The following is a 27803-nucleotide window of genomic DNA, read 5'->3' as shown; positions in this document are numbered from 1 at the left end:
TCTAAATCTGATTGAATAACGATATGAAAATCTGGCAGGACTGCTTTCTGTTTCTGTTTTCATTAAAAGGCTTTCCAGTCTAGTGGAGCTGCATTTTGTTACTCTATGATACCTTGAGGAGAATAATTTAATTCTTATTGATTGACATTTTAATACTGAGGCATTCATTATAGAATTGCAAAATGGAGCAAAAGAGAGGTGTATTGTAATGCATAGATTATGCTAAAGGGACCGGGTAAATTGAACGTGTACAGGAAACATCCTCATTTGCAGTTTCATTTTGGACATGTATAGGTAACATTCTCATATGCAATTTGATTTTACACATGTGTAGCTATGTCCATCAAACTGTGCCTCTCGATTTTTATTGGTTTGTTTGCTTGTAAAAGAACTCTTTCATTCCATAGGTACTGTGAACCCCTCTAAATGTGGCTGTCCCTTTGCCTTGAAGATGGCAGCATGCCAGCTTCTCCTGGAGATTACCACCTTCCTGCGAGAGACCTTTTCTTGCCTGCCCAGACCACGCACTGAGCCTCTGATGGTACGTAAAACATATTAATAATGAGGCTACTTGGAGAGTCCAACCATGTGGCTAGACTTTGAGTATTCACAGTTTCCTCAAATACCAAATGACCAAATGTATCACATAGTTTAAAAATTCAACCGAGGGATTTTCATATATAAAAAGAAAATCTCTTTTATCTATTAAAAAAAAGAACTAAAATTGACCTTGAAATCACTAAAGATGGTACTACTGGGTAAGATGTTTGATTGACCACTGTCAGTTAACCTAGGAATGTCTGAGAACCTCCAGGTTCCTTTACTCTGCAAACTACGAGTTTAATGGCCAGCATTTTCCAGGAATCACTGATAGATTTTTTTTGCATACTAACAACTCATAAATTCATGTGCCTCCAATGAATTTTCTCATTTAAACTAAGGGCGAAAAGACTCAAGTCTTTAGCATGTAAGTGCCTCTGAACATATATTTTATTTCTGCAGTATTTCTTGTGGATACAGATAGGCAGAGAAAGAACACGTGTGCATGCACACACGCACGCATGGAAACACACAGACACACACACAGACACACACACCCCTGTACCATCAGGGTCTGATTTATTTAACTTAGGATACAAATTCTAACAAGAGCCAGGAGTCATCACAGAGCATTTGGGACAGAGGCACACCTCAGAGCCCATTTTCCTTGGCCCTTTGTTCCCTAACAGGCACCAAGTTTCCAGTGGTTCTTTTGTCATAGGCATTATCCAACTAGAGCTGAGGAACCAAATTCTCTTCTTTCCCCCTTTACACGGATTTATACTATTCAACCAGAACAGTTGGTACACTAACGATCTGTGTGGTTCCATGTAGGTGAATTTTACAATCCACCAGCTCTCCTGCTTTTTTGACCAAACTCAACACGAACAAGGCCATAACCTAGTTCCAGAGGGCAGGTAGGGGAGGGAACGGGACAAAAAATCAGTGCTCTGGTATTCCTGAACAGTGCCTCTAACTCTGATTTTCCAATGTCTGGACAGCCTGTTTCCTCACACTCTAAAACATAAAATGGAAATATTTATAGGTAAAATATGTTTTCAAGAGAAACATACCGACATGTGGCCTGTGAAACTGCGCCCTTTAAATACTGAAAAAGAGAGTTCTTCTTACTGCCCTTACTTAATTTCATGTTATCCTGAACCTTGATTTTTCTGAATTGTCACCTTCATTATTATATTGAGACTATTCTATAAAATCAAATCAAGGCTGCCACTTAACACATGTTTAGTTTAAAGTCAAGTCTGATCTGTAGGCCTCTGTCAGTGTTATTCTATCAACATTCTAATTGTATCAAAGTCTTCATAAAAGCACAGAAACACATCTACTTTTAAATTTACAGATTTTTAACGGTCACCATTTTGACCTATATGATTTTAAAACATAAGAATCTTGAAACTTGAGTCACTTATTTTTGTTCTTTCTTTCATCACTATAAAGCTATAGTTTAAATATTCCTTATTATTGTAACACATTTCATTTTTTAAGAAAATTAATCAAATCTTTTAAAAATGACTGTATAATCAACTGGCTATCTAGAAGAAAATGCCAAGAAATTAAACTAAAACAGAGGCTGCAGTCATTCAGTTAATAAGAGGAAATTTTTCATTGCCTTTAACTAGGTCTCACAAATCTTTTATTCATTAAACTAGGATTTTCATTGTCAAGTATATGTTCATATATTGTATTGGGATGTGACCTTTATAAAATAAATGGGAAAGATGCTTTCTCATGTTTAACCTATCTAACTACAGTTGATGATAAAGAAAGCTCAAATCACGTTTTTTTAACTATTGTAGAAAAAACAGTATCATAAACTTTTACCAACACAGAAACTATAAATGCTTGAAATATATTTTTAAGAAATTGTTCTAAATGGTGAATCTAAGAAGCTAAGCATAAATACCATCAAAATGAAATATTCTAAAGTTTTAACAAAGCACTTGCTGTAAGAGTATTTATAGATCTTTGGGGTGTTTTATTCAGTAACATTTTTAACAGCAGTAAAAATAAATAGCTACCCTAATGTACAGAATAATAAAAGTATAAGTCAGAAAAATCACATTAGAAGCTATAAATATCCTGGGATCTGAGATTTGAGGATGGGAGAAGATAGGGAACATAAACTTTCTACCAAGAAAAAGTCTTTCTGATAGAAATGTCATAAGGCCATTTCCAAGATAAAAGAGATTTCCCTGTGAAATATTTGTTTGCTTGAAAAAGTCCTAGTTATGGGCTTCCCTGGTGGCGCTGTGGTTGAGAGTCCGCCTGCCGATGCAGGGGACGCAGGTTTGTGCACCGGTCCGGGAAGATCCCACGTGCTGCGGAGTGGCTGGGCCCGTGAGCCATGGCTGCTGAGCCTGTGCTCCGCAACGGGAGAGGCCACAACAGTGAGAGGCCCCTGTACCGCAAAAAAAATAAATAAATAAATAAAGTCCTAGTTATATCCAAAGTGTGGAATAGAAAGCAAAAGAGCCTAAAATACAATAACTAAAGGTTAATTTGATAGGGTCAGGAAATCTCAGGAGACCACTCACTGGTTTGGTGGGGAATGACGGTAAGAGAAAAGGAAAAATGATATCAAAAGGGTTTAAAATGTTGCTAAAACCATATTTTTACCAACTTAACAAATTGTTTCCCAGATAGATCCCTGGATGCAACTTAATGTGTTTTTCCCCCCAAAAAAACAACTTATGGTAGCATTTTTATTCACTCTTTTTGTGAACCATACAAATAATATCTAAAAAAGGAAAAAGCCTTTTTACAATATTTATCATAAAAAGCATAGCAATCAATTTTTCTCTGATTGTTAACTTCCAAACTTGCAAACAAAGAAATATTTTTTAGATAATTTTGTCTATAAAACTGCTGGTCTGTTAAAATGTTTTCCTGTTGAATTAGTAAAACCAATAACTGATGACCAAGCGACATGGAATTAAATTAATTCCCATCCAACGCCAAGACGAGTCCATAATAATAAAGTAAAAGGCAGTAAGGAAGTCTCTGTACATCTATATTCACTCATTAGGGAAAACAACATATTGGAAGCTTTTGTACAAGATTGTGCTAGAATCTGTACCAACTGTATCAACTGGATTTAACAAGTGAGGTTATAAATAATACACTGCTGGATTCCAAATGCTCCTAAAGTTAAAGAATCAGAAGCAAAGCACAGTTCACCTATATGAAGAGCAGACTGATGAATATTTGAGAGTAAGGCTGTAAGCAAGGTGGTGTGATGGATGCAGAGGTGGGAGTGGGGGTGATGCCGAGATGACTATGTTGTAACAGGAGAACCAACACGTAAACAACACACTTAAGAAAGGAGCAGAGGGCCAGGGTTGGCCAAAGAAGGGACTGGAAAAATCTGAAGAGCCTTCCTGGATGAGATCACATTTGAATGTAACTTTGAAAGATTAAGTAGGATTTTGACTAGTAGATACAAGAAGTTGGAAGAGAGAACTATTTTTGATAATCAGAATTGTTATTTTATTACTTTTTGTCCCACCTAAGAAACTTACCTAATTAAATCTGGCTACCAAAATGGAAAGTAGTTAGGTTATTTTTTTTCCTAAAAGGGATTAATTTCAGAGAAACAATTATATTCCTAGAATATTTTTTGACAGTGTTAAATAGACTCCATGTGGTTCCTTATTTTTCTAGATGTGATATAATTTTCTGAGTACCCAAGTATAACTTCTGTTCTTAATTCAAAGGGAAAAGAAGAAACGATATGTAGAGTCTAAAGTTTCATTTATTAATAATAGGTAAAAGCATAAGATTTTAATCTTGGTACAAACTGGGTTTTTCAAAATAGCTTTTGTTTTTCAAACTACTTGAATCTGAGGGATTATTATGTCATAATTAGAAAAAATGCTGTATAAAAATAGTTAGCATTTTATATATTTTTCATTTATCAAGTCTGAAAGCGCTTCATAGATTAATGATTAATTATGACCTTCAGCATGAGCGAGTCTCCATTTACAGAACAGGTAAATGTCCACACTGGGGCCTCACAGGCCAAACTCCTACTAAATACTTAAACTCCCCAAGGCTTATTTTTCAGTTTTGGGATCATGAAGTCTTCCTAAGAGAGAGTGAGAGATTCCTCCAACGCATGATCCTGTTTTAAACCTCTGGCCATTACCCCTGAGGTTTCTTAAGAGGAAACCAAACTGGTTTCCCTACCAGTTTGCAGAGCTAACTTTACTTAATCCTCAGGATTTAACTCCAACATCACCTTGGTATTTGTTTTCTACTTCTGTTGTGTGATATTGTGATTTATGATAAGAATATATGTTTGGTCTCCATCCCAGTTTCTGGCACAGTGCTCCTAAAATCCTTGGAATTTCTTAAGTCGGGAGGGTGACCAAGGTGTCTTTTGTTATGTTAAGAGGTGACTTGTAGAATGCCTCTAGATTACCTAAGGATCAGCTGGTCACCAGATGAATCAACCAAATAATTAGAAAATTGAAACTTTCAGTCCCACCCCCTCACCTCCAGGTGACAACGATTTTATCATTCATGCCTATGTAATGAAGCCTCCATAAAGACCCAAAAGAACAGGGTTTGGAGAGCTTCTGGTTGGTGAACACGTGAAGACTGGGGAGTGCGCTGCCCTTGAAAAGGGCATGGAAGCTTGGCACCATCACCCCATACTTTGGCCTGTGCATTTCTTCCATCTAGCTGTTGCTGATTATATCCTTTTATGATAAACCAGTGATCTAGTAAGCAAAATATTTCTCGAGTTCTATGAACCCCCCCAGCAAATTAATTGAACCTGAGGAGGGGTGTTGTTGGAACCTTCAATTTATAACCAGTTGGTTAGAAGCACAGGTAACAACTTGGGCTTACAACTGATGTCTGAAGTGGGGACAGTCTTGTGAGACTGAATCCTTAACCTGTGGATTAAGGAAGACATTTTCATGACCCCAGTCTAAACCTGGCATTAGAGGGAAATTTGGCTGTTTAAATGCTGTTATGTGCAGCTTAAAATGGAGGGAGGGGGCTTCCCTGGTGGCGCAGTGGTTGAGAGTCCGCCTGCCGATGCAGGGGACACGGGTTCGTGCCCCGGTCCGGGAGTATCCCACATGCCGTGGAGCTGCTGGGCCTGTGAGCCATGGCCGCTGAGCCTGCACGTCCGGAGCCTGTGCTCTGCGACGGGAGAGGCCACAACAGTGAGAGGCCCGCGTACCGCAAAAAAAAAAAAAAAAAATGGAGGGAGGTTTGCCGGAAGACCAGTGCAGTGCTGGGGAGATGCCAGCATCCATGTGCTCCTCACTGACATTTCAGGACTTGGAGAGCTGCCGACTTCGTTTGGATCCTGAGTTGGACCGGCACAGATATGAGAGGAAGATCAGCTTTGCTGGTGTCCTGGATGAAAATGAAGACTCAAAAGATTCCCTTCACAGTAGTAGCCACACCCTCAAATCAGATGCAGGTGTTGAGGAGAAGAAAGGTATGCATAAGCAAAAATTAATTCACGTTTCAGGGTTTCTCATGGGATATTTGGTCTCGGGTCTAAACTGCAGAATTGTGCACTGAAAGGAGTCCAAAACTGTTGTTGACTCAATGAGGTAGGCAATCATGCTAGTTAGGAGTTGGACTCTGCAGTCAGAGAGACTCTAATTCCGGCTCAGCAATTCTCCATATCCCGTTGAATCTAAGACGGCATTAGTTGTAAGATGAACCATTATCTTATATACCAATAAGAAAGGAAAAATACTCCCCATTCAGCTCTTATGCAGTACTTTCTTATCACTTAATTTGTGCTTTATTCTTACTGAAAGAGGACTTTCAGACGTAATGAGATGTAGATTTTTATTATCGGTCTATATCATTCTTTGTGCAGCCAGGTAAACTGGTTAAAGGTTTTCTAAACCATCTTCAATTCAGAGATCAAATTCTTAATCACTTTTCAACTCAGAATTGTCAGTGTCTGTGTTTTTATATGTGATAATGTCCTCTGTGTTAGTAACACATCACTTCTTAAATGAATCTGTAAAAGAAGTAAAGCTATTGGCGATAGTTACACAAGCCAACGTGCAACTGTATGAAGCTAGCCTACTTCAGTCCCTGCTTCAGGAATGTTCCCAAACACATCTGACTTACCATCCCACCCACTCCTCCACCCAACTATCATTTGGTTCCTGGGACTTAAAAGACACTGGCACCCATTTTGTACATTTTGTTGCTGGTGCTTTAGATATTCACATGAACACAAGCAATAGCAAATGTGTCCCAACTGCCACCTGGCTCTAGTGATCTTAAGATGTCATCAGTTGTAAGCCAAATCTCAATTTCAGAGATGTTCAAATGTAAAAAAATGTGCATCTTAAAATGGTGAAATAAAGTAGTTATGTGGCCTTGTCCAAGTTGCTTACCTTCTAAGCCAGTTTTCTTCCCTGTAAAATTAGATTAATAACACCTACCACATTGGAATGTTGAAAGCTTTAAAAGAGACATTGCAAGTAAAACATAAACTCAGTACCAGATACCTAATAAGGACACAATAAATAATTGTCACCATTGGTTTTTTTTTATTTATATCATGAGCATTAGATTAAAATCCACGCAGAAAATCCTAAATATGAGTTACAGATTGCAAAGTTTTAAGTTGCTCTTTAAAGGCTCCTTTAAACTGTTAACTTCTCTATTTGATTTTTCTATTTTCTTAAGTTTCATTATCCTTCAATGTTTTTCTAATGAATTCCGCTAGAAAACAGCATATTTGTAAAAAGAGTCAAAGAGTTTTATCCATTGGTATATTTTCTGCAGACAGTGACTGCATAAATGTTTGGTAGTTTAAGGAATGCATGATTCTCAAAAGACATAGCCCTACAGAAGACTTATATAGACATTTCTCCAAAGAAGGCTTGGCCAACAGGCACATAAAAAGATGCTCAGTATCACTAATTATTAGATAAATGCATATCAAAACTGCAGTGAGGTATTACCTCACACCGGTCAGAATGGCCATCGTTAAAAAGTCTACAAATAATAAATGCCGAAGAGGGTGTGGAGAAAAAGGAACCTTCCTACATTGTTGGTGGGAATGTAAATAGGTGTAGCCACTATGAACAGTATGGAGTTTCCTTGAAAAACTAAAAATAATTGCCATGTGATCCAGCAATCCCATTCCTGGGCATATATCTGGAGAAAACTAATTAGAAAAGATACATGCACCCCAAAGTTCATAGCAGCACTGTTTACAATAGCCAAGACATGGAAGCAACCTAAATGTTCATCAACAGATGAATGGATAAAGAAGATGTGGGGTGTGTGTGTGTGCGTGTGTGCGTGTGTATGCATATGTATATGTATGTATATATATATATATATATATATATATATATATACAAACAATGGAATATTACTTGGCCATAAAAAAGAATGAAATGCTTTTTACAGCAACATAGATGGACCTAGAGATTATATTAAGTGAAGACAGAGAAAGACAAATATCATATGATATCACTTATATGTGGAATCTTAAAATATGGTACAAATGAACTTATTTACAAAGCAGAAATAGACTCACAGACATAGAAAAACAAACGTGGTTACCACAGGGGATGGTGGGGGTGGGGAGAGACAAATTAAGAGTTTGGGATTCATATATACACACTACTATATATAAAAGAGGTAAACAACAAGGACCCACTATATAGCACAGGGAAGAAACTCAATATCTTGTAATAACCAATAATGGAAAATAATCTGGAAAAGAATATATATATGTTTTTTAAAAAAGAAATAGCCCTAGATAAAGAAAACACAACATATTTAAAATATTTAAAATGTTGTAAGGAATGGATATATTCTGAAAAAAATTTTTTAATATTTTAAGATCAGATTGTTTTCACAGCATTTAAAAAATGCAAATAATTATATTGTGTTGAATTTATGGTGAACAGAAGCCATGTTGTGGGAAGGATTGGCCAAATTTTAGCAGTTTCTGAGTATGAAGAGGTATCAAGTCAAGGTTTGTTCAAATACTACTACTTATGACAAGGATGACTGCATATGATGAGAAACATCCTTCTTTTTTATCAACATTTTTTTAATTGAAGTATAGTTAATTTACAATGTGTTAATTTCTGCTGTACAGCAAAGTGGTTCAGTTATACATATATGTACATTCTTTTTTTATATTCTTTTCCACTATGGTTTATTATAGGATATTGAGTATAGTTCTCTGTGCTATACAGTAGGGCCTTGTTGTTTATCCATTCTATATATAATAGCTTACATCTGCTAACCCCAGTCTCCCACTCCATGCCTCCTCCAACCCTCTATCCCTTGGCAACTACCATTCTGTTCTCTATGTCCATGATTCTGTGAAACTCCCATCTTTTAAACATATCCCACAGGGATTTTTTCCCATTCAAAATTATTATGTTAGTTATTATTTAAAGTAGTTGAAATAAAAATTGCTAATACTGACATGGTCAAATGTCAGCAGAGTAAATTCTACACCATTTAAAAAAATAAAACCTCAGATTAATTTTTAAGAACACTTTAATTTCATGATTATCATTTATGTAAATTGCCTTTAATATTCAAACACACAAATACTTAATAATTTTTCTCCTCATAGAATGGCTATGTAATTACATGAAAGTTATTTAATAAATTAGGAGCAGAAAACTAAAAGTATAGATAAAATGAGAACATATTCATAAAATGCCCTTTACCGGTTGGCAAGAAACTTCCTGAAGATTCCTAAATCTTCCTTAATCCTTTCAATAAGCTGATACCAGGTGCTAAAGCTGATGTGAAAATGGGGACCACAGGGACCCTGCTAACTCAGATTATTAAAATTTTATTTAAAATTTCATACCATCTGTTTGTATAACATCTAAAAATGTGAGTTCTTGAAATAACTTGAGGACAATTTGGATTCTACAAAGGAAAACTAACATGAAATAATCCTTAGAACTAAAAATGTCTGCCTAAAATCTCCAAGCAAGATCTGTCAGATCATTTTATCCATATTCCAGATACAAACTAAGACTGGCATTCCAGAATACAGACACCGAGACATGTGTGATCACTCAACAGTCATATACTGAGCACCTGTTGTATATCAGGCGCTATTACCGGTTCCTAGAATACAGCAATGAACAGGGAAAATTTCCCACAGGTATTTTAGTTTATATTAGCTAATAGTTAATAACTTAATAGTGAATAACATTAAATTCTGGACTTTCAAGTAGAGATAAGTAGTATGAAGAAAACAAGTTAGGGTCAGAGAATTGGTAGCGACCTGAAGTAGGAAGGATTGTAGTCCTAAGTGTCATTGAGCTGAGACTTGCGTGATGTTAAGGATCCAGTCATGTGAAGGGCTGAGAGAAGAGTCTTCCAAACAGAGACAACAGTGAGAACAAGGCTCCGATGCAGGAATGAACTTGGGGCATGTGAAGAAGGGCAAAAAGGACAACAAGGTTGCAACAGAATGAGTTGGGGGAAGAGCGGTAGGAGAGAGGGTCAGGCAAAGGGCAAATAAATAGGGTCTGTAGATATGGTTAGAAATTTAATTCTATTTAAATGTGCCTGAGAGTTGTTGTCAGGTTTTGACCAGAAAAGCGATATAATATTTGTATTTATGATTTATGTATTTAAAAGATGAGTCAAGCTGCTAGAGTGGGGGTAAGAGCAAGCAGTTTGGTAGTTATATTAGTCTAGGGAATAGGTGACAGCGCTTTCAAAATCCTACGCTCTTTTGAAGTGTTGAATCAGCAGGACTTGCTGATGGATATATGCGGTGTAAGAGAAAAAGGAAAAGAGATGTTTTATCTAATTTAGATGAATTTGTTTTGCTTTCATACTAGTTCTCGTTGTCATGGAGATAAAGGCTAAACTTCAGTGGTGTAGAATCTCGACTGATGTCTTTCATGTACTTTACCAAATCTGAATTCTAACTATATTATGTCCTTTGTAAATAACCAATGCCATAATTCTGAACATTATTTTTTTCAGTGCTATAAAATGTCTCCAATTATCTTTGGTGATAGAACAGTTTCTCAAAATTAAATTTTTTTTCATGTCATATTAATCTGGGGTTATTTTGCTGTATTTGTAGGCTGAAAAATATCATGAAATCAGGCAAAGAATGCCAAAGTGTGCCTCTGTAAAAATTTTTAAATTATTTCTTTAATCTTTTTCTCTACTTCCCAATCTATTTTGACATAAATTGTATTAATAGTCATTAAAAATGATAAGTATATTCGGTTTCAAATGCATTTCAGATAAGTCATAAAGTCTCAATTATACCTAAAAATAACACTGAAAAATACAGTGGATGAGTTTTGTGCTATAACTAAAATAGAGCATTATGGTCTTTGTGGGATGTATTCAACTGTGCTGTGAGAATTTCTGTCTAGATGTGAAATTCTATCCAGATGTGTTCACGGAGCTCCATGAAGCCTTTGCCAGCTGAGTGGTGATAATCTTAGTCTTTCTCAGTCATACGAGTAAATCAGAGATTAAATATTTCACATTATTCAACAGGAATCTAGGCTCCTTTATATGGCACTAATTAACATTTTATGGAGCGCTATGAGTTCTATCACAGACTAACTCTCCTGTGAGTGAGAAACTTGAGACTAAAATGCAATCTTCCTGATTGGCACTAAAATATTAATAGCTGTGCCTTAAATAATTAGTAAGAAACCTTGTTCATGTCTTAAGAAGGAAACCTTACAAAAACAGCCCCTTCCTGATAATCACTTGAAGCCCTAAAAACCTTCTAAATCACCCTTACCATATCGATGTGTGACAACACCAAGTCCTCAAAAGAAAAAGAAGGTGTGGCTATGACTATGGGAAATATGGATGCTTACGGTTAAAATGTAGGTTTCAAGTTGAACGTGTTTCTTTTACCCTTTTATTTTCCTCACTGATGACTGTTTCTTCCAGAACACTAAAGAGGAGTAATGCATGTTCTTCTTGGTTCATGTAGACTGTAAGATTGATTCAGGGTGTTGCAACTTTTGGACTCATATCTCACCCAACCTTTTGACTGAGAGGAGGATGCTATGAAATCATTAGGTGCATTGAAAATGGAACCATTTCACACTCACGTTCACCCAAAGCACCCCACTGCAAACATCTTTTAGTGACTTTGCTGAGGAGCTCAGTGGAACCCACTGCCGACTGTTGGAGAGAGAAGCGCCTCTTGTTTTTATTTCTTAATGAGGTATTCCCAAATGAAGGGATTTTCCATGAAGGGGTTTCCCTAACTCACATAAGTCTGTCAGTCCCATTTCAAAAGAAAAACAAAAACAAATGGTTGGTGGTTCTGCTGAATCAAGCATTGATGCTGTGTGAATGTACTAACGGTCCCGGAGGACTCCGTGGTGAGGGCGCGCTCATGCTTGTGAATTCTGGGCCAAAGAGAGAGCAGGTTGTTCCCAGCACTGATGAGCTGTGTGTCCAAGAAAGAAGCTGCACCAGCCCTTCGTGGTGGACCCAGCCTCCTGCCCCCCTAACAAAGCCGCCTGACTTGGGGCTTGGGAGAAGCTCCTTGTCCAGACATGCTGCTCATCCCGGCCAGCAGAGAGGAGGCTGTTCAGGGACAAGCTGGGGAGAGCTTGGCTCTAACGCTGGCTGGGGAGAACTAAGGGGGAAAAAGCCCTATTTTATTCTTTTAATACAGTTCCCAGCAGGAAGATCAGGATAGGAGGTTCCCGCCTGCTCCAGATTAAAGGAACCTGCAGTTTCCAGGTGAAGAAGGGGGGTTCCTTGTCCAGCATTCGCCGGGTCGGCAGCTTAAAGAGCAGCAAGTTATCACGGCAGGACTCAGAGTCTGAGGCTGAGAAGCTGCAGCTGTCCCAGAGCAGGGACACTGTCACTGACCTAGGTAACATAGAGGAGTGGGCTGTGCAGGGACGTGGGGGGTAGGAAGACAGAGACCGAATCCCCAAACAGCTCAAGTCCATTTTCTGATACATCAGTAGATGGAGGGCAGAGTCATAGGTTAGAGTACTCGTTTAGTCCATAAGCTATGTTGCCCTCCAGAGCAGGGCTGCTCCAGCCTTACTGTGCACAGGGTCAGCTGGGAGCTTGTTAAAACGCAGTCCTGATTCAGCATCTCTGGGATGGGAGCCTGAGATTCTACGCTTTTAACAAGCTTCCTGGTAAAGTTGATGCTGCTGGTTCAAGGACCACAGCTTGAGCAGGGAGCATATGGAGTCTACAGTAGGGAAAGAAAACATTTTAATGACAAGGACAGTTTTTTGAAATCTAGATCTTTGTGCCTTTATTCTTCTGATCAAGACCTTTAAAGCAAAATGTAGATACTCCCTTGGGAATAGCTGGCTTAAAGTCTTCTATAAACTAAAGTCTCTATTTCCCAAGTAAAAACAACCAAAATTTCAGAAAGGAAAGATTGTCTACATCTAACAATTAGTGACCTTCAGCAAGTCACTTAACTTCTCAGGGATTTGTTTTCCCCAGCTACCCAGTGAGAATAATTCTGTGTACTCCTTACCTACTGTGAAAGGATGCTCTAAAGATAAATTAGGGATGATAGTAAAGTATGTTAAACTCCTGAGAATAAGATTTATATACAGTCAGAGTTGTAGATTGTCACTATAGGACCCAAAGAGACTCTGAATCCCCAAATGTGTTAGTCCTATGGGCTCTCATCATCATCTTAGTAGACAAGAAAAAGCTTAAGCAGGCTTGCCGATAGGACTCACCAGCTGCCTAGAATTTAAATGTTAGGTTAAAAATTGAAGTGCATATTCTTTGCCTTTCAGTCCCTGTATGAAAACCAAAGTGTAAAATTCTTCTTTCTAAGTAAGTTGTTTCAGAAGTCAGTCAGGAAATGTGGATAAATTATCAATCTAGCCTGCTGAAACAGAAGCTGAGTATATTTAATCAAGGAGAGTTTAAAATAGAAAATGTTTCTACACCTACCCACCCTTGCCTTTGAAAATAGCTAATTTATGCGTTAGTTAAGATTCAGCTTATTTTTTTAAGGAGACAATAGAAAAAACCTTATGACATCTTTTGTTACAGGTCTGAGCTGTAAGAGTACCATCAGTTCGTTTGGGGGAAAATATTATTTGAATTAATTATTTAAATTGATCAATGTAGCCTAGCCAGTTAAGTCAAACTATCCAAGCTAGAAGCATAGTTTTGTCGTAGGAAATACCCAGAAAAGCTTGTAGATTTGAGGACAAAGCTTTGTTATCTAGTATACTGAGTAGAGAATTCCTGTGACATGTCTCCTTCACAGTTTCCTACAGAGACGAGTTTGGACAAAGGGTTGTCCACAGTTGGGCACAGTTACTTCCAAATTCCCTTAGTCTTTCCAAGGTACCACCCATCTTTGAAATAGCTCTGATAGCAAAGCCAGGTGGTGTTAAGAGTAGTAGCACTAGCCGTAGTCACAGCAGCAGTGGAGGTAGCAGCACCCTTTGTGGCCACTGCAGGTTGGTTGGTGTCCCTACTTAACTACACCTGCGAGGTCTGGGCAGTCTGGAATGGATTTGGGCACACTCAACCAATAACTTGCTCATCTCAGCAATTCAAGGACTTGACTCTGTTCTTTTTCTCTGCTCCCATATCTCAAAGCGGAAGCCACCATAACAGAGATCATAAATGTCTTTGTAATTGCCAGTTCAGCTGGTGGTGAAGGGAACAGCTCCTATTAATATTACTCCACTAAAGCCGATGCTATGCCCTGTAACCCATTGGCCATGGTAGTCTGCCCTAGGATTCAAAAGCATGGACCACTATACCATAGCAACATGCTCTCCAGGGAGGCAGAACAATATAACCTTTCTTGGTATTTTTCTTTTGAAGAAGGGAGTCCTTGGAGTGCAAGTGAGCCCAGCATTGAGCCAGAGGGAATGAGTACAGCCAGCACGGAGGAAAATTACCACAGGAACATGTCATGGCTTCATGTAAGTAGGAATCTCAGAAAGAGCACTGAGATCAATTTCTTTTGGCCTTGGGGAAGATCTGTGGAGGTAGGATGAAAGACTGTACTAAAAACATCCATCATTTCAGCCTATTAGAAACATTATAGGCTTTTATTTCAGCTGAACCTCTGGATACTCACTAAGATTGGTCTTCTGCTGGATTATATTCATTTGAAGCTTATCTAGGACCAAGGGTGCTTTGTTATAGTTATAGTTATAGTGAGTCAATATAAGTCAGGGAAAAAAACCCTGAGGGATCAGGCCAGGTTGGTGGTCAAGAGAGACTGAGTGACACAAGGCAAGGCATCACGATCACTTTTATACAGGTCACCACAAATGCTGAGAGCAAGGTCATGGTGTCAGTCTTGAGTCTGTATTAGATCAAATTGTAAACTAGGACACGGAGATTCTAAGATGATGAAGGTCACACCTCAAAGGGCTCTCCAGAGGGCACAGGCAGGAGGGAATCCCAAGTACAGACTATAGTTCAAGGTTTGACCTGGGTGTAAAGAAAGGAAAAGAAAGGTCGGGAAGCATGATGTGAGATCCACAGTTGGCAGGGTACTGCCAGCACTATTATTATTATTATTTTTTAACATCTTTACTGGAGTATGATTGCTTTACAATGATGTGTTAGTTTCTGCTTTATAACAAAGCAAATCAGCTATACATATGCATATATCCCCATACCTCCTCCCTCTTGCATTTCCCTCCCACCTTCCCTATCCCACCCCTCTAGGTGGTCACAAAGCACTGAGCTGATCTCCCTGTGCTATGTGGCTGCTTCCGACTAGCTATCTATTTTACATTTAGTGGTGTATATATGTCCACGCCACTCTCTCACTTCATACCAGTTTACACTTCCCCCCACCCCGTGACCTCAAGTCCATTCTCTATGTCTGCGTATTTATTCCTATCCTGCCCCCGGTTCTTCAGAATTTTTTTTTTTTTTTAGATTCCATATATATGTGTTAACATATGGTATTTGTTTTTCTCTTTCTGACTTACTTCACTCTGTATGATAGACTCCAGGTCCATCCACCTCACTACAAATAACTCAATTTCGTTTCTTTTTATGGCTGAGTAATATTCCATTGTATATATGTGCCACATCTTCTTTATCCATTCATCTGTTGATGGAAACTTAGGTTGCTTCCATGTCCTGGTTATTGTAAATAGAGCTGCAATGAACACTGTTGTACATGACTCTTTTGGAATTATGGTTTTCTCAGGATATATGCCCCGTAGTGGCATTGCTGGGTCCTGTGGTAGTTCTATTTTTAGTTTTTTAAGGAACCTCCATATTGTTCTCTATACTGGTTGTATCAATTTACATTCCCACCAGCAGTGCAGGAGGGTTCCCTTTTCTCCACACCGTCTCCAACATTTATTGTTTCTAGATTTTTTGATGATGGCCATTCTGACTGGTGTGAGGTGATACCTCATTGTAGTTTTGATTTGCATTTCTCTAATGATTAGTGATGTTGAGCATCCTTTCCTATGTTTGTTGGCAATCTGTATATTTTCTTTGGAGAAATGTCTGTTTAGGTCTTCTGCCCATTTTTGGATTGGGTTGTTCGGTTTTTTGATATTGAGCTGCATGAGCTGCCTGTAAGTTTTGGAGATTAATCCTTTGTCAGTTGCTTCTTTAGCAAATATTTTCTCCCATTCTGACGGTTGTCTTTTCGTCTTGTTAATGGGTTCCTTTGCTGTGCAAAAGCTTTTAAGTTTCATTAGGTCCCATTTGTTTATTTTTGTTTTTATTTCCATTTCTCTAGGAGGTGGGTCAAAAAGGATCTTGCTGTGATTTATGTCATAGAGTATTCTGCCTATCTTTTCCTCTAAGAGTTTTATAGTGTCTGGCCTTACATTTAGGTCTTTAATCTATTTTGAGTTTATTTTTGTGTATAGTGTTAGGGATTGTTCTAATTTCATTCTTTTACATGTAGCTGTCCAGTTTTCCCAGCACCACTTATTGAAGAGGCCAGCACTATTATTGATCTTAGATATGGAATGTCTCCATCTCCTCTGATTTTAATCTGACTTCCTGGTAGGGTCAGATAAAGGGCTGGCTGGTACTTCACGCTCAGTGTTTACAGTGCTATGCTCTTGGAACTGGTTAATCTCCAGAACTGGCTGATTTTGAGAATCTCTGAGGCAGCTGTTTTTAAAGTAAACTTTTTAGTGAAGTCCAACCTACATATTAAAAAGCATACAAAATCTTTGTGTACTGTTCAATAAATTTTCACAAAATGGACACATCTGTGTAACCACCACCAGTTCAAGAAGAACATTAGCAGTACCTTAGAAGCCCTACCCGAGCCCTCAACCAGCCACTACTCTCCGCTATTGGTCACTGCCATTCTCACTTCTAAAACCAAAAATTATTTTGTCTGTTTTTGAAATGCATATAATTGGTGACATATGCTGGGTACTCTATTGTGTCTGATTTCTTTTTTTCACATAAGTGTAAATCCCCCAGCTTTGTTCTTCTGCAGGGTGGCCTGTTCTATTCTTGGCTGTATTCATTTCTATTAGAATCACCTTGTTAATTTCCATAAGAAAGCTTCCACAGCAGCCTTACTTTGAAAACAAAGATCATTAAAACTGAGGAATTAAAATCTTTAATAAGTCTTCTAATGTATAAAATGGTCTATCCTCCATTAATTTGTGTTCCATCATTCATTTAGGATCTCTTCAATTTTATTCAATAATGCTTTTTAGTTTTGTGTACCATTAACCCTCTGGAAGTGTTTGTGTAAGACCAGAGTTATTTATTCTTTAAATATTTAGAAGGGATCACTGGTAGAACCTTCTAGATCTAAAAATTTCTTTGTAGGAAAGTTATTAATTACAGATTTAATTTATGTAATATAATTAAGATTTCTCCAGGGAGCAGATTGGGCAAACTGATTTTTTTTCCTAGGAATTTGTTAATTTAATCCAAATATTCACATTTATTAACAAAAAGATGTTTATAATCTCTTTTTTTAATTTATTGAAGTATAGCTGATTTACAACGTTGTGTTAATTTCTACTCTACAGCAGTGATTCAGTCATACATATATACATATATTTTCTTTTTCATATTTTTTCATCATGGTTTATCACAGGATATTGACTATAGTTCCCTGTGCTATACAGTAGAACCTTGTTGTTTATCTATTCTGTTTATAATAGTTTGCATCTGTTAATCCCAAACTCCCAGTCCATCCCTCCCCCACATCCCCTATTCTTTGACAATGACAAGTCTGTTCTCTATGTCTGGCAGTCTGTTTCTGTTTCATAGATAAGTTCATTTGTGTCATGTTTTAGATTCCACATATAAGTGATATCATGGTATTTGTCTTTCTCTGGCTTACTTCACTTAGTATGAAAATCTTGAGGCCCATCTGTGTTGCTGCAAGTGGCATTATTTCATTCTTTTTATGGCTGAGCAATATTCCATTGTGTGTATATATATATATATATACATACCACATCTTTATCCATTCATCTGTCAGTGGACGTTTAGGTTGTTCCCATGTCTTAGCTATTGTAAATAGTGCTGCTATGAACACTGAGGTGCCTGAATCTTTTTTTTTTTTTTTTTTTTGGCGGTCCGCGGGCCTCTCACTGTTGTGGCCTCTCCCGTTGCGGAGCACAGGCTCCGGACACACAGGCTCAGCGGCCATGGCTCACGGGCCTAGCCGCTCCGCAGCATGTGGGATCTTCCCGGACCGCACAACTTAAGTTGCTTCCATGTCCTGGCTACTGTAAATAGTGCTGCAGTGAACATTGGGATAGATGTCTCTTTTTGAATTATGGTTTTCTCAGGGTATATGCCCAGTAGTGGGATTGCTGGGTCATATGGTAGTTCTATTTTTAGTTTTTTAAGGAACCTCCATACTGTTTTCCATAGTGGTTGTATCAATTTACATTCCTACCAACAGTGCAGGAGGGTTCCCTTTTCACCACATCCTTTCCAGTGTTTATTGTTTCTAGATTTTTTCATAATAGCCATTCTGACCACTGTGAGGTGATACCTCATTGTAGTTTTGATTGCATTTCTCTAATGATCAGTGATGTTGAGCATCTTTTCATGTACTTCTAGCCCATCTGTATATCTTCCTTGGTGAAATGTCTATTTAGCTCTTCTGCCCATTTTTTAATTGGATTGTTTGCTTTTTTGATATTGAGCTCCATGAGCTGTTTGTATATTTTGGAGATTAATCCTTTGTTCTTTCATTTGCAAATATTTTCTCCCATTCTGAGGGTTGTCTTGTCATGTTTTAGGGTTTCCTTTGCTGTGCAAAATCTTTTAAGTTTAATTAAGTCCCATTTCTTTATTTTTGTTTTTATTTCCGTTACTCTAGGAGGTGGGTCAAAAAAGATCTTGCTGTGGTTTATGTCAAAGAGTGTTTTTCCTCTAAGAGTTTTATAGTGTCTGGTCTTACGTTTAGGTCTTTAATCCATTTTGAGTTTATTTTTGTGTTTGGTGTTAGTTTTCTAATTTCATTCTTTTACATGTATCTGTCCAGTTTTCCCAGCACCACTTATTGAAGAGGCTGTCCTTTCTCCACAGTATGTTCTTGCCTCCCTTGTCGTAAATTAGATGACCATATGCGTGTGGGTTTATCTCTGGGCATTCTATCCTGTACCATTGATCTATATTTCTGTTTTTGTGCCAGTACCATACTGTCTTGATTACTGTAGCTTTGTGGTATAGTTTGAAGTCAGGGAGCCTGGTTCTTCCAACTCCATTTTTCTTTCTCAATGTTGCTTTGGCTTTTGTGTTTCCATACAAATTGTAAAATTTTTTGTTCTAATTCTGTGAAGAATGCCATTGGTAGTTTGATACGGATTGCCTTGAATCTGTAGATTGCTTTGGGTAGTATAGTCATTTTCACAATACTGGTTCTTCCAATACAAGAACATGGTATGTTTCTCCATCTGTTTATGTCATCTTTGATTTCTTTCATCAGTGTCTTACAGTTTTCTGAGTACAAGTCTTTCGCCTCCTTAGGCAGGTTTATTCCTAGGTATTTTACTCTTTTTGTTACGATGGTGAATGGGATTGTTTCCTTAATTTCTTTTTCTGATTTTTTGTTGGTGGTGTATAGGAATGCCAGATATTTCTGTGCATTAATTTTGTATCCTGCAACCTTACCAAATTCATTGACTAGTAGTTTTCTGGTGGCATCTTTAGGATTTTCTATGTATAGTATCATGTCATCTGCAAACAGTGACAGCTTTACTTCTTCTTTTCCAATTTGTATTTCTTTATTTCTTTTTCTTCTCTGATTGCCATGGCTAGGACTTCCAAAACTATGTTGAATAAGAGTGGCGAGAGTGGACATCCTTGTCCTGTTCCTGATCTTAGTGGAAATGCTTTCAGTTTTTCACAATTGATTATGCTGCTTGCTGTGGGTTTGTCATATGTGGCCTTTATTATGTTGAGGTAGGTTCCCTCTATGCCCATTTTCTGGAGAGCTTTTATCATAAATAAGTTTTGAATTTTGTCAGAAGCTTTTTCTGCATCTGTTGAGATGATCATATGGTTTTAATTCCTTAATCAGTTAATGTGGTGTATCACATTGATTTGCATATTTGAAGAATCCTTGTATCCCTGGGATAAATCCCATTAGATCGTGGTGTATAATCCTTTTAATGTGTTGCTGGATTCTGTTAGCTAGTATTTTGTTCAGGATTTTTGCATCTGTGTTCATCAGTGATACTGGTCTATAATTTCCTTTTTCTGTGATATCTTTTTCTGGTTTTTGTATCAGGGTGATGGTGCCTTCATAGAATGAATTTGGGAGTGTTTCTCCCTCTGCAATTTTTTGGAAGAGTTTGAGAAGGATAGGTGTTAGCTCTTCTCTTAATGTTTGATAGAATTCACCTGTGAAGCCATCTGGTCCTGGACTTTTGTTTGTTGGAAGATTTTTAATTGCGGTTTCAATTTCATTACTGTGATAGGTGTGTTTATATTTTCTAATTCTTCCTGGTTCAGTCTGAGAAAATTGTACCTTTCCAAGAATTTGTCCATTTCTTTGTGGTTTTCCATTTTATTTTCACATAGTTATTTGTAGTAGTCTCTTATAATCCTTTGTATTTCTGTGGTGTCAGGTGTGATTTCTCCTTTTTAGTTTCTAATTTTATTGATTTGCATCCTCTCCCTTTTTTTCTTGATGAGTCTGGCTAAGAGTTTATCAATTTTGTTTATCTTCTCAAAGAACCAGCTTTTAGTTTTATTGACCCTTGCTATTGTTTTCTTTGTTTCTGTTTCACTTATTTCTGCTCTGATATTTATGCTTTCTTTCCTTCTACTGACTTTGGGTTTTTTTGTTCTTCTTTCTTTAGTTGTTTTAAGTGTAGGATTAGGTTTTTTATTTTAGATTTTTCTTGTTTCTTGAGGTGAGATTGAATTGCTATAGACTTCCCTATTAGAACAGCCTTTGCTTCGTCCCATAGATTTTGGATCATCGTGTTTTCATTGTCATTTGTTTCTATGTGTTTTTTAATTTCTTCTTTGATTTCTTTACTGATCTCTTGGTTATTTAGTAGTTCACTGTTTAGCCACCTGTGTTTTGTACAGTTTTTTTCCTGTAATTGATTTCCAATATCATAACGTTGTGGTCCAAAAGGATGCTTGACATGATTTCAGTTTTCTTAAAATTTCCAAGGCTTGATTTGTGACCCAAGATGTGATCTATCTGGGAGAATGTTCCATGTGCACTTGAGCAGAGATTGTATTCTGCCTCTTTTGGGTGGAATGTTCTGTAAATATCAATTAAATCTATCTGGTCTATTGTGTCATTTAAAGATTGTGTTTCCTTATTTATTTTCTGTTTGGATGATCTGTCCATTCATGTAAGTGGCATGTTAAAATCCCCACTATTATTGTGTTACTGTCAGTTTCTCCTTTCGTGATCGTTAGCATTTGCCTTATGTATTGAGGTGCTCCTATGCTGGGTCCATAAACATTTATAATTGTTATATCTTCTTCTTGGATTGATCCTTTGATTGTTACATAGTGTCCTTCTTTGTCTCTTGTAGTAGTCTTTATTTTAAAGTCTATTTTATCTGATACAAGTATTGCTCCTCCAGCTTTCTTTTCATTTCCATTTGCATGGAATATCTATTTCCATCCCTTCACTTTCAGTTTGTATATGTCCCTAGGTCTGAAGTGAATCTCTTGTAGACAGCATATATCTAGATCTTGTTTTTTATCCATTCAGCCAGTCTGTGTCTTTTGGTTGGGGCCGTTAATCCATTTACATTCAAGGTTATTATCAACATATATGTTCCTATTACCATTTTCTTAATTGTTTCAGGTTTGTTTTTGTGGGTCTTTTTCATCTCTTGTGTTTCCCACCTAGAGAAGTTTCTGTAACATTTGTTGTAAAGCTGGTTTGGTGGTGCTGAATTCTCTTAGGTTTTGCTTGTCTGAAAAGCTTTTGATTTCTTCATAAAATCTGAATGAGAGCCTTGCTGGGTAGAGTAATCTTGGTTGTAAGTATTTTTCTTTCATCACTTAAAGTATATCCTGCCACTCCCTTCTGGCCTGCAGAGTTTCTGCTGAAAAATCAGTTGATAGCCTTATGGGGTTTCCTTTATATGTTATATTTGTTTTTCCCTTGCTGCTTTTAATATTTTTCGTTTCAATTTAATTTTTGTTAGTTTGATTACTATGTGTCTTCGTGTGGTTTTCCTAGGGTTTATCCTGTACAGGACTCCATGTGCTTCCTGGACTTGGGTGACTATTTCCTTTCCCATGATAGGGAAGTTTTCAACTCTAATCTCTTCACATATTTTCTCAGACGCTTTTTTTTTTTTCTCTTCTTCTTCAGGGACCCCTGTAATTCGAATGTTGGTGTGTTTAGTGTTATCCCAGAGGTCTCTGAGGTTGTCTTCAATTCTTTTCATTCTTTTTTCTGTATTGTGCTCCTTGGTGGTTATTTCCACCCTTTATCTTCCAGCTCACTTATTCGTTCTTCTGCCTCACTTATTCTGTTATTGATTCCTTCTAGTGTATTTTTTTTTCAGTTATTGTGCTGTCCATCTCTGTTTGTTTGTTCTTTAGTTCTTCTAGATCTTTGTTAAACACTTGTATTTTCTCAATGTGTGCTTCCCTTCTCTTTCTGAGATTCTGGATCATCTTTATAATCATTACTCTGAATTCTTTTTCAGGTAGTTTACCTATTTCCTCTTCATTTACTTGGTCTTGCAGGTTTTTACATTGCTCCTTCATCTGTGACATATTCTTTGGCCATTTCTTTTTTTTTTTTTTTAGTGAGTGGGATTGTGTTCCTGTCTTACTGGTTGTTTGGCCTGAGGCTTCCAGCACTGGAGTTTGTAGGCTGTTGGGTAGAGCTGGGTCTTGGTGCTGAGATGAGGGCCTCCATGAGACCTCACTCTGATGAATATTCCCTGGGGTCTGAGGTTCTCTGTTAGTCCAGTGGTTCAGACTCAGAGCTCCCACAGCAGGAGCTTTGGCCCAACCTCCAGCTTCTGAACCAAGATCCCACAAGCCATGTGGGATGGCAAAACAAAAAAAAAAAAGAGAACAATTACAAAGTAAAAAATAAAATTATACTAGGAAACTAACAGATATGTTAGAAAGAATATAAAAATAAAAATATAGATGAATCAACAACCAGAAGGTACAACAGTACCACAATAGTAAGAAAGAGGAGGAGGGAAAAGAGAAAAGCAAAAAAGAAAAGAAAAAAAGGGGAAAAGGCCTTGGCTGTGGAGGGTGGGGCCTAAGTAAGGGTGAGGTTTGGGTCAGGGGCAGGGACTATGCTTAGGACCCACAGGGCTGGAAAAGGCCCTGGGAGCTGTGGGGGGTGGTGCTTAGGCTCAAGGAAGAGAAGGGGCTGGGCATGCCCCCACCCCGCTCTCAGAGGGTAGGGGACCTCACCTGGGAGCCCAGCAGGCTTTCTGGGCTCGAGTGCCTGGAGTGAACACCCTCCACTCCTCTCCCTCTCCTCTGGGAGGGCCCCTCCCGCCTGCCTCTCCTGATCTCCCCAGCCTCCCTCCTATGTCCCCAAGCACCCATGTGGCCTGGAGGGGGCCTTGAAGGGCAGAGGACTGGCCTGGGAACTCAGCAGGTTCCCCAGGCCCAAGTGGGTGGAGCAGTCACCTTCCACTCTTCTCCCCTCCTCCTAGAGGGACCCTCCTTTCTGTCTCTCCTGATCTCCCTGGCCTTAGGGACGCCTATCCTGTCTGGCCTCCACTTCTCCTCCCCCCCTGTCCCCCCACATCCTACCAGTTCACTTGGGGGTTCCTCCTGTCTCCTTGGGCATCAGGGTCCCCCACCAGCGGGCAGCAGATGCCCTAGTTGTGGGGAGACGCTCTATAATATTTTCTTAAGATCATCTTAAATTTCGTGAGATCTACAGTAATGTGCCTTTATCATTTCTGATATTGGTAGGTTTTATCTTTTCTTTCTCTTTTTTTGATCAGTCTTGCTAGAAGTTTATCAGTTTTATTAGTCAAAGAACCATTTTTTGGCCAGATTCAAGAATAACAAGGGAAGGTTTACAGTTCTTCTTTGTGCCCTGACTCATATTAGTATAAACAGGAATATCAGGGATCTTCGGTGAATCTTGAGAGAGATCTGGATATTCTGTTCGGACAACACCTATTTTTTTTAAAAAAAACTTTGAAGAGTATGAGGTATTGTTAGCCGAGTTTGAGAGGGGAGGGGTGCATTGTTACTGTTATTTACATTTGTCTCAGATTAAGCAGGACCTCTCATTCCTAAGGAAATGCATGGCAGCCCTTTCTAGAGGTTCGATTGGTCTTATCTGTGTAGACTTACTTTATGTTCTCCATTCAGTGTGGCACATGGTCTTGCACAGTTTAGGTGTTGGGGTGGGAACTAGTTTCATGAAGGATAGAATCATTCAGAAGATTACTCTGTGCAGATTTGACTAAACTTGCAGCTCTAGGAATGCTACTGCCTTTTTAGGAAGGCAACTTAAGAAGTTATCATCTCAAGGCCCTTCATTTCTTTTCTTAAAATAACCATATCATTTAAATCAACTGAGTTCTTTTCTGTAATACTACTTGAGAAGTCTAGAAGATATGAAGATTTGAGCCAGATCAAGCCACAAGTGAAGAGCTAGAATAGCCCAAAAGCTGAAAACAAATTAGTTTGTAGAGAGGGAAATGAAGTGCTACACTGGGTTTCAAGGCCCAGTTGAAGGTTAGAGGCCAGGGTGGAAGGTGCAGAAATGTTTTCATATTCCATGTAGGTAGGCCGGAGTTAAAGACATCCCACAGCTGTCAAAGGCCAGCCAAATCCTTTGGGATGGAGCTTCTCATTAGTTTCTGCTCTTCTCCTGGCTCCTTCTACAACATAAGAGCTGAAAAAATAATACATTTTAATTTCAGAATCTTCATTTGAAAATATTTGGGAATCAGATGCTCCCCAATAACTGTTTCAACTTTTGAAGAGCACTTAACCTTGTATTATTTCAAAAAGAACTTTCTGTCAAGTGTGAATCCAGGGAGCAAAAGAAGCCACATACATAAAGGCTTGTAACTCTTTGTTCTCTTGTGGGAATTATTATTCTCTGTGGAATTATTGTGATTTTAAGACGCTTTAAAGAAAGTTGACATTCTCACTTTTCATCTTCCACCCCACATCGTCGTTCACAGTTGGTCTGTACCCTGGTTGCCTGGTTGAGCTTCAATGATGTCTGTGTTCCAGGTCATGATCTTGCTGTGCAATCAGCAAAGCTTCATCTGCACCCACGTTGACTACTGCCACCCTCACTGCTACCTGCACCACAGCCGCTCCTGTGCCCGGCTCGTCAGGGCCATTAAGCTGCTCTACGGAGACTCCGTGGACTCCCTCCGAGAGAGCAGCAGCGTCAGCAACGTGGCTCTCCGGGGCAAGAAGCAGAAAGAGGTGAGCGAATGATCACACGATAATATACCAATGATAGGGAAAGTGATGTCCTAACAATCTTTTCTCTGGAAATGCAAACTTCAGCCCACTGCAGTTGCATAAACCAGGCTACAGATCTGTGTGATTTCGAGCAAAATTAGAAGATGGGTACAAAAAAGACAAGTGCCAAAAAAATAAATAAATAAAAGGCAAGTGCTTTGTCTTCATGTCCATGAGCAAACATGGGCTCAACTCTTTTCCCAGGCTTATTTCTACAAATAAATATGAACTCAAAGGGCACTGGTGATAGGTAGGTTGCTGTGGTAGGAAGAATAATGTCCCCCCAAAGGTGTCCGATTTCTAATCCCTGGAACCTGTGAATATGCCACCTCACCTGGCAAAAGGGATTTTGCCTATGTGACTAAATTAAGTATCTTATAATGGAGAGATTATCCTGGATTAGCCAAGTGGGCTGAACATAGTAAGAGGTAGAGATGGAGATGTGACGACAGAAGCAGAGGTCAGAATGATGCAGGGTAGTGAGTCCAGGCAGCCTCTGGAAGCTGGAAAAGGCAAGGAAATGGATGATTCCGTAGAGCCTCCAGAAGGAACACAGCCCTGCCAATTCATTTTAGACTTCTGACCTAAAGAACTGTTAAGATAATAAATTTGTGTTATATTTTTGCCAGGAAGGTTTTAGTGATTTGTTACAGCAGTAATAGGAGACTGATACAGTTATAGCTTAAGAAATAAGCAATAAATGGCCCAACTGTTCACTGATAAATAATAGAGTCAAATCAGACTAAAGGAAACTTCTTCAAGAAACTATTACATTTTCTAAGCATTCAGCTGCACTTTCCTGAAAACTGAACAGCTGAACTGGCAGAAGATGAAGACAGTAACCAGGGCTGCCGTGCTTCTGCCAGGGAAGCCCTGAGTTATCCATCTGCCCCTGAACAGGCGTGATGGCCAAGATGCTCTACTGCATGCTGCTGGCCGCCCCTGCAGCTGCTTCTCACAAGTGGATCTGCCAAGAGATTTTTATATAATCCCTATTCATTTCGATGAGCATTCATTGTGCGCCTGCTGTTGGCATATATATATATAATATGAGGCCAGATATTCTTGGAGAAATAAAAAATAATTAAGCAGGAGTAGAGGTTATTTCTGTTGATACTAAAGAGTTTGTGAACCAGGTTTGGTGGGGTGGGAGGATGGCAATAAAATACAAATCAAGCTAGAGAATATAAACAATAACAAAAAATGCACAGTTGAGTTGTATATCAATCTGTAATGCTTTAGCATTCACAAAAGGGATTTATTTAATTATGATTTTTTAAATTTTGAAAGCAATATGGGTATATGGAAGAAATTTTGGCTAATACAAGAGCTCCTAAAGAGATCCTAAAGAAAAAAAAAATGTATCTCATGCGTATCATAAGTGTGCTAATTTGCCTTCTGGGATATGACCTTTTAGTATTTTCTTCAAAGCATATGTATGAGCGTATAAGGTAGGTATACATCATTGACAAAGTACTTTTTGATTCTTGCAAATCTCGTGCAGGAGATACTCTTCATCACATTTTACAGATGAAAATGTTGAGGTTCAGAAAGATGGGATTGTCCACACTTCACATCTAGAACAGCTAGACTTTAATTTATAAACATGGAATTTCAAAGTCAGGGCTTTTTCAACTAGACTCTATTGCATCTACCGGTATTCAAACTGCACAAATTCTGAGGGGAAATCAGGTGGGGAAACTACATGAACTGCTAAATGATGACATAAAGAGAAAAGTGTGTATGTGTATATATGTTTGTATGTGTATGCATGTACATAGACATGCATTTATGTTTGAGATACATGTATGTACACACATGTATCTCAAACATAAATGACACTTCATACAAAGAAAACCTATTTTTATTTAGGTAAGTTCTCCTTCATATAAAAACTCCCTTAGCTTTAGAAGAAAACCATATATGTTGAAAATTGTAAAAATACGCCAACCTAATGTTCATTGTTCACCATACACACGCTGAGATTTCTTACTTCCATACCTTTGCTCCAGCTGTATCTTCACCTGTAATCTACATGTGGCTGAACCCAAACATCCTTCAAGATCCAGCTCAAGTGCCGCCTCCTTCTTTTCTGATCTCCCTAGCATTTACCACTGGGCATACTGCAGGTGGATGATTAATGACATTTTCTATTCCTTCTTCCTCTAAACTACAATGATGGTTTACTTGTGCTTTTCACATCCTTCATTCAATTATTCATTCATTCATTGATCCATCCATCAATGTGTCTATTCAGCATATTTTAAAGAGATTCTGGACCGTGCTGAGTCCATACTGTGTTGGGTATAGTAATGGCCAAAGAGGTATGGCCCTACCCTTGTAAGATGCACACAGTCTAGTCTAGAGAC

The 27803-nt window shown here is 38.3% G+C and overlaps 1 protein-coding gene across 3 annotated transcripts in view; it reads left to right on the top strand.

Moving 5' to 3' along the window:
• The window catches only part of UNC80 (unc-80 homolog, NALCN channel complex subunit), a 241703-nt gene that overhangs the window by 117677 nt on the left and 96223 nt on the right, over window positions 1–27803 (top strand). For 2 of the 3 annotated variants that reach the window (XM_032637295.1, XM_032637297.1), the window contains exons 25-28: window positions 408–541; window positions 5851–6016; window positions 14374–14474; window positions 25195–25395. In XM_032637295.1, the coding sequence (XP_032493186.1) occupies window positions 408–541; window positions 5851–6016; window positions 14374–14474; window positions 25195–25395 (602 nt within the window). Of the gene's footprint in view, window positions 1–407; window positions 542–5850; window positions 6017–12217; window positions 12422–14373; window positions 14475–25194; window positions 25396–27803 lie in introns of all 3 variants that reach the window. The other variant, XM_032637294.1, reaches the window with a different exon arrangement.

This window comes from Phocoena sinus, chromosome 7, assembly GCF_008692025.1.
Source record: "Phocoena sinus isolate mPhoSin1 chromosome 7, mPhoSin1.pri, whole genome shotgun sequence".
Taxonomy (NCBI): Eukaryota; Metazoa; Chordata; class Mammalia; order Artiodactyla; family Phocoenidae; genus Phocoena; species Phocoena sinus.
Note: the sequence above shows the minus strand (reverse complement) of the source record. Positions and strands in the feature narration are given on the sequence as shown.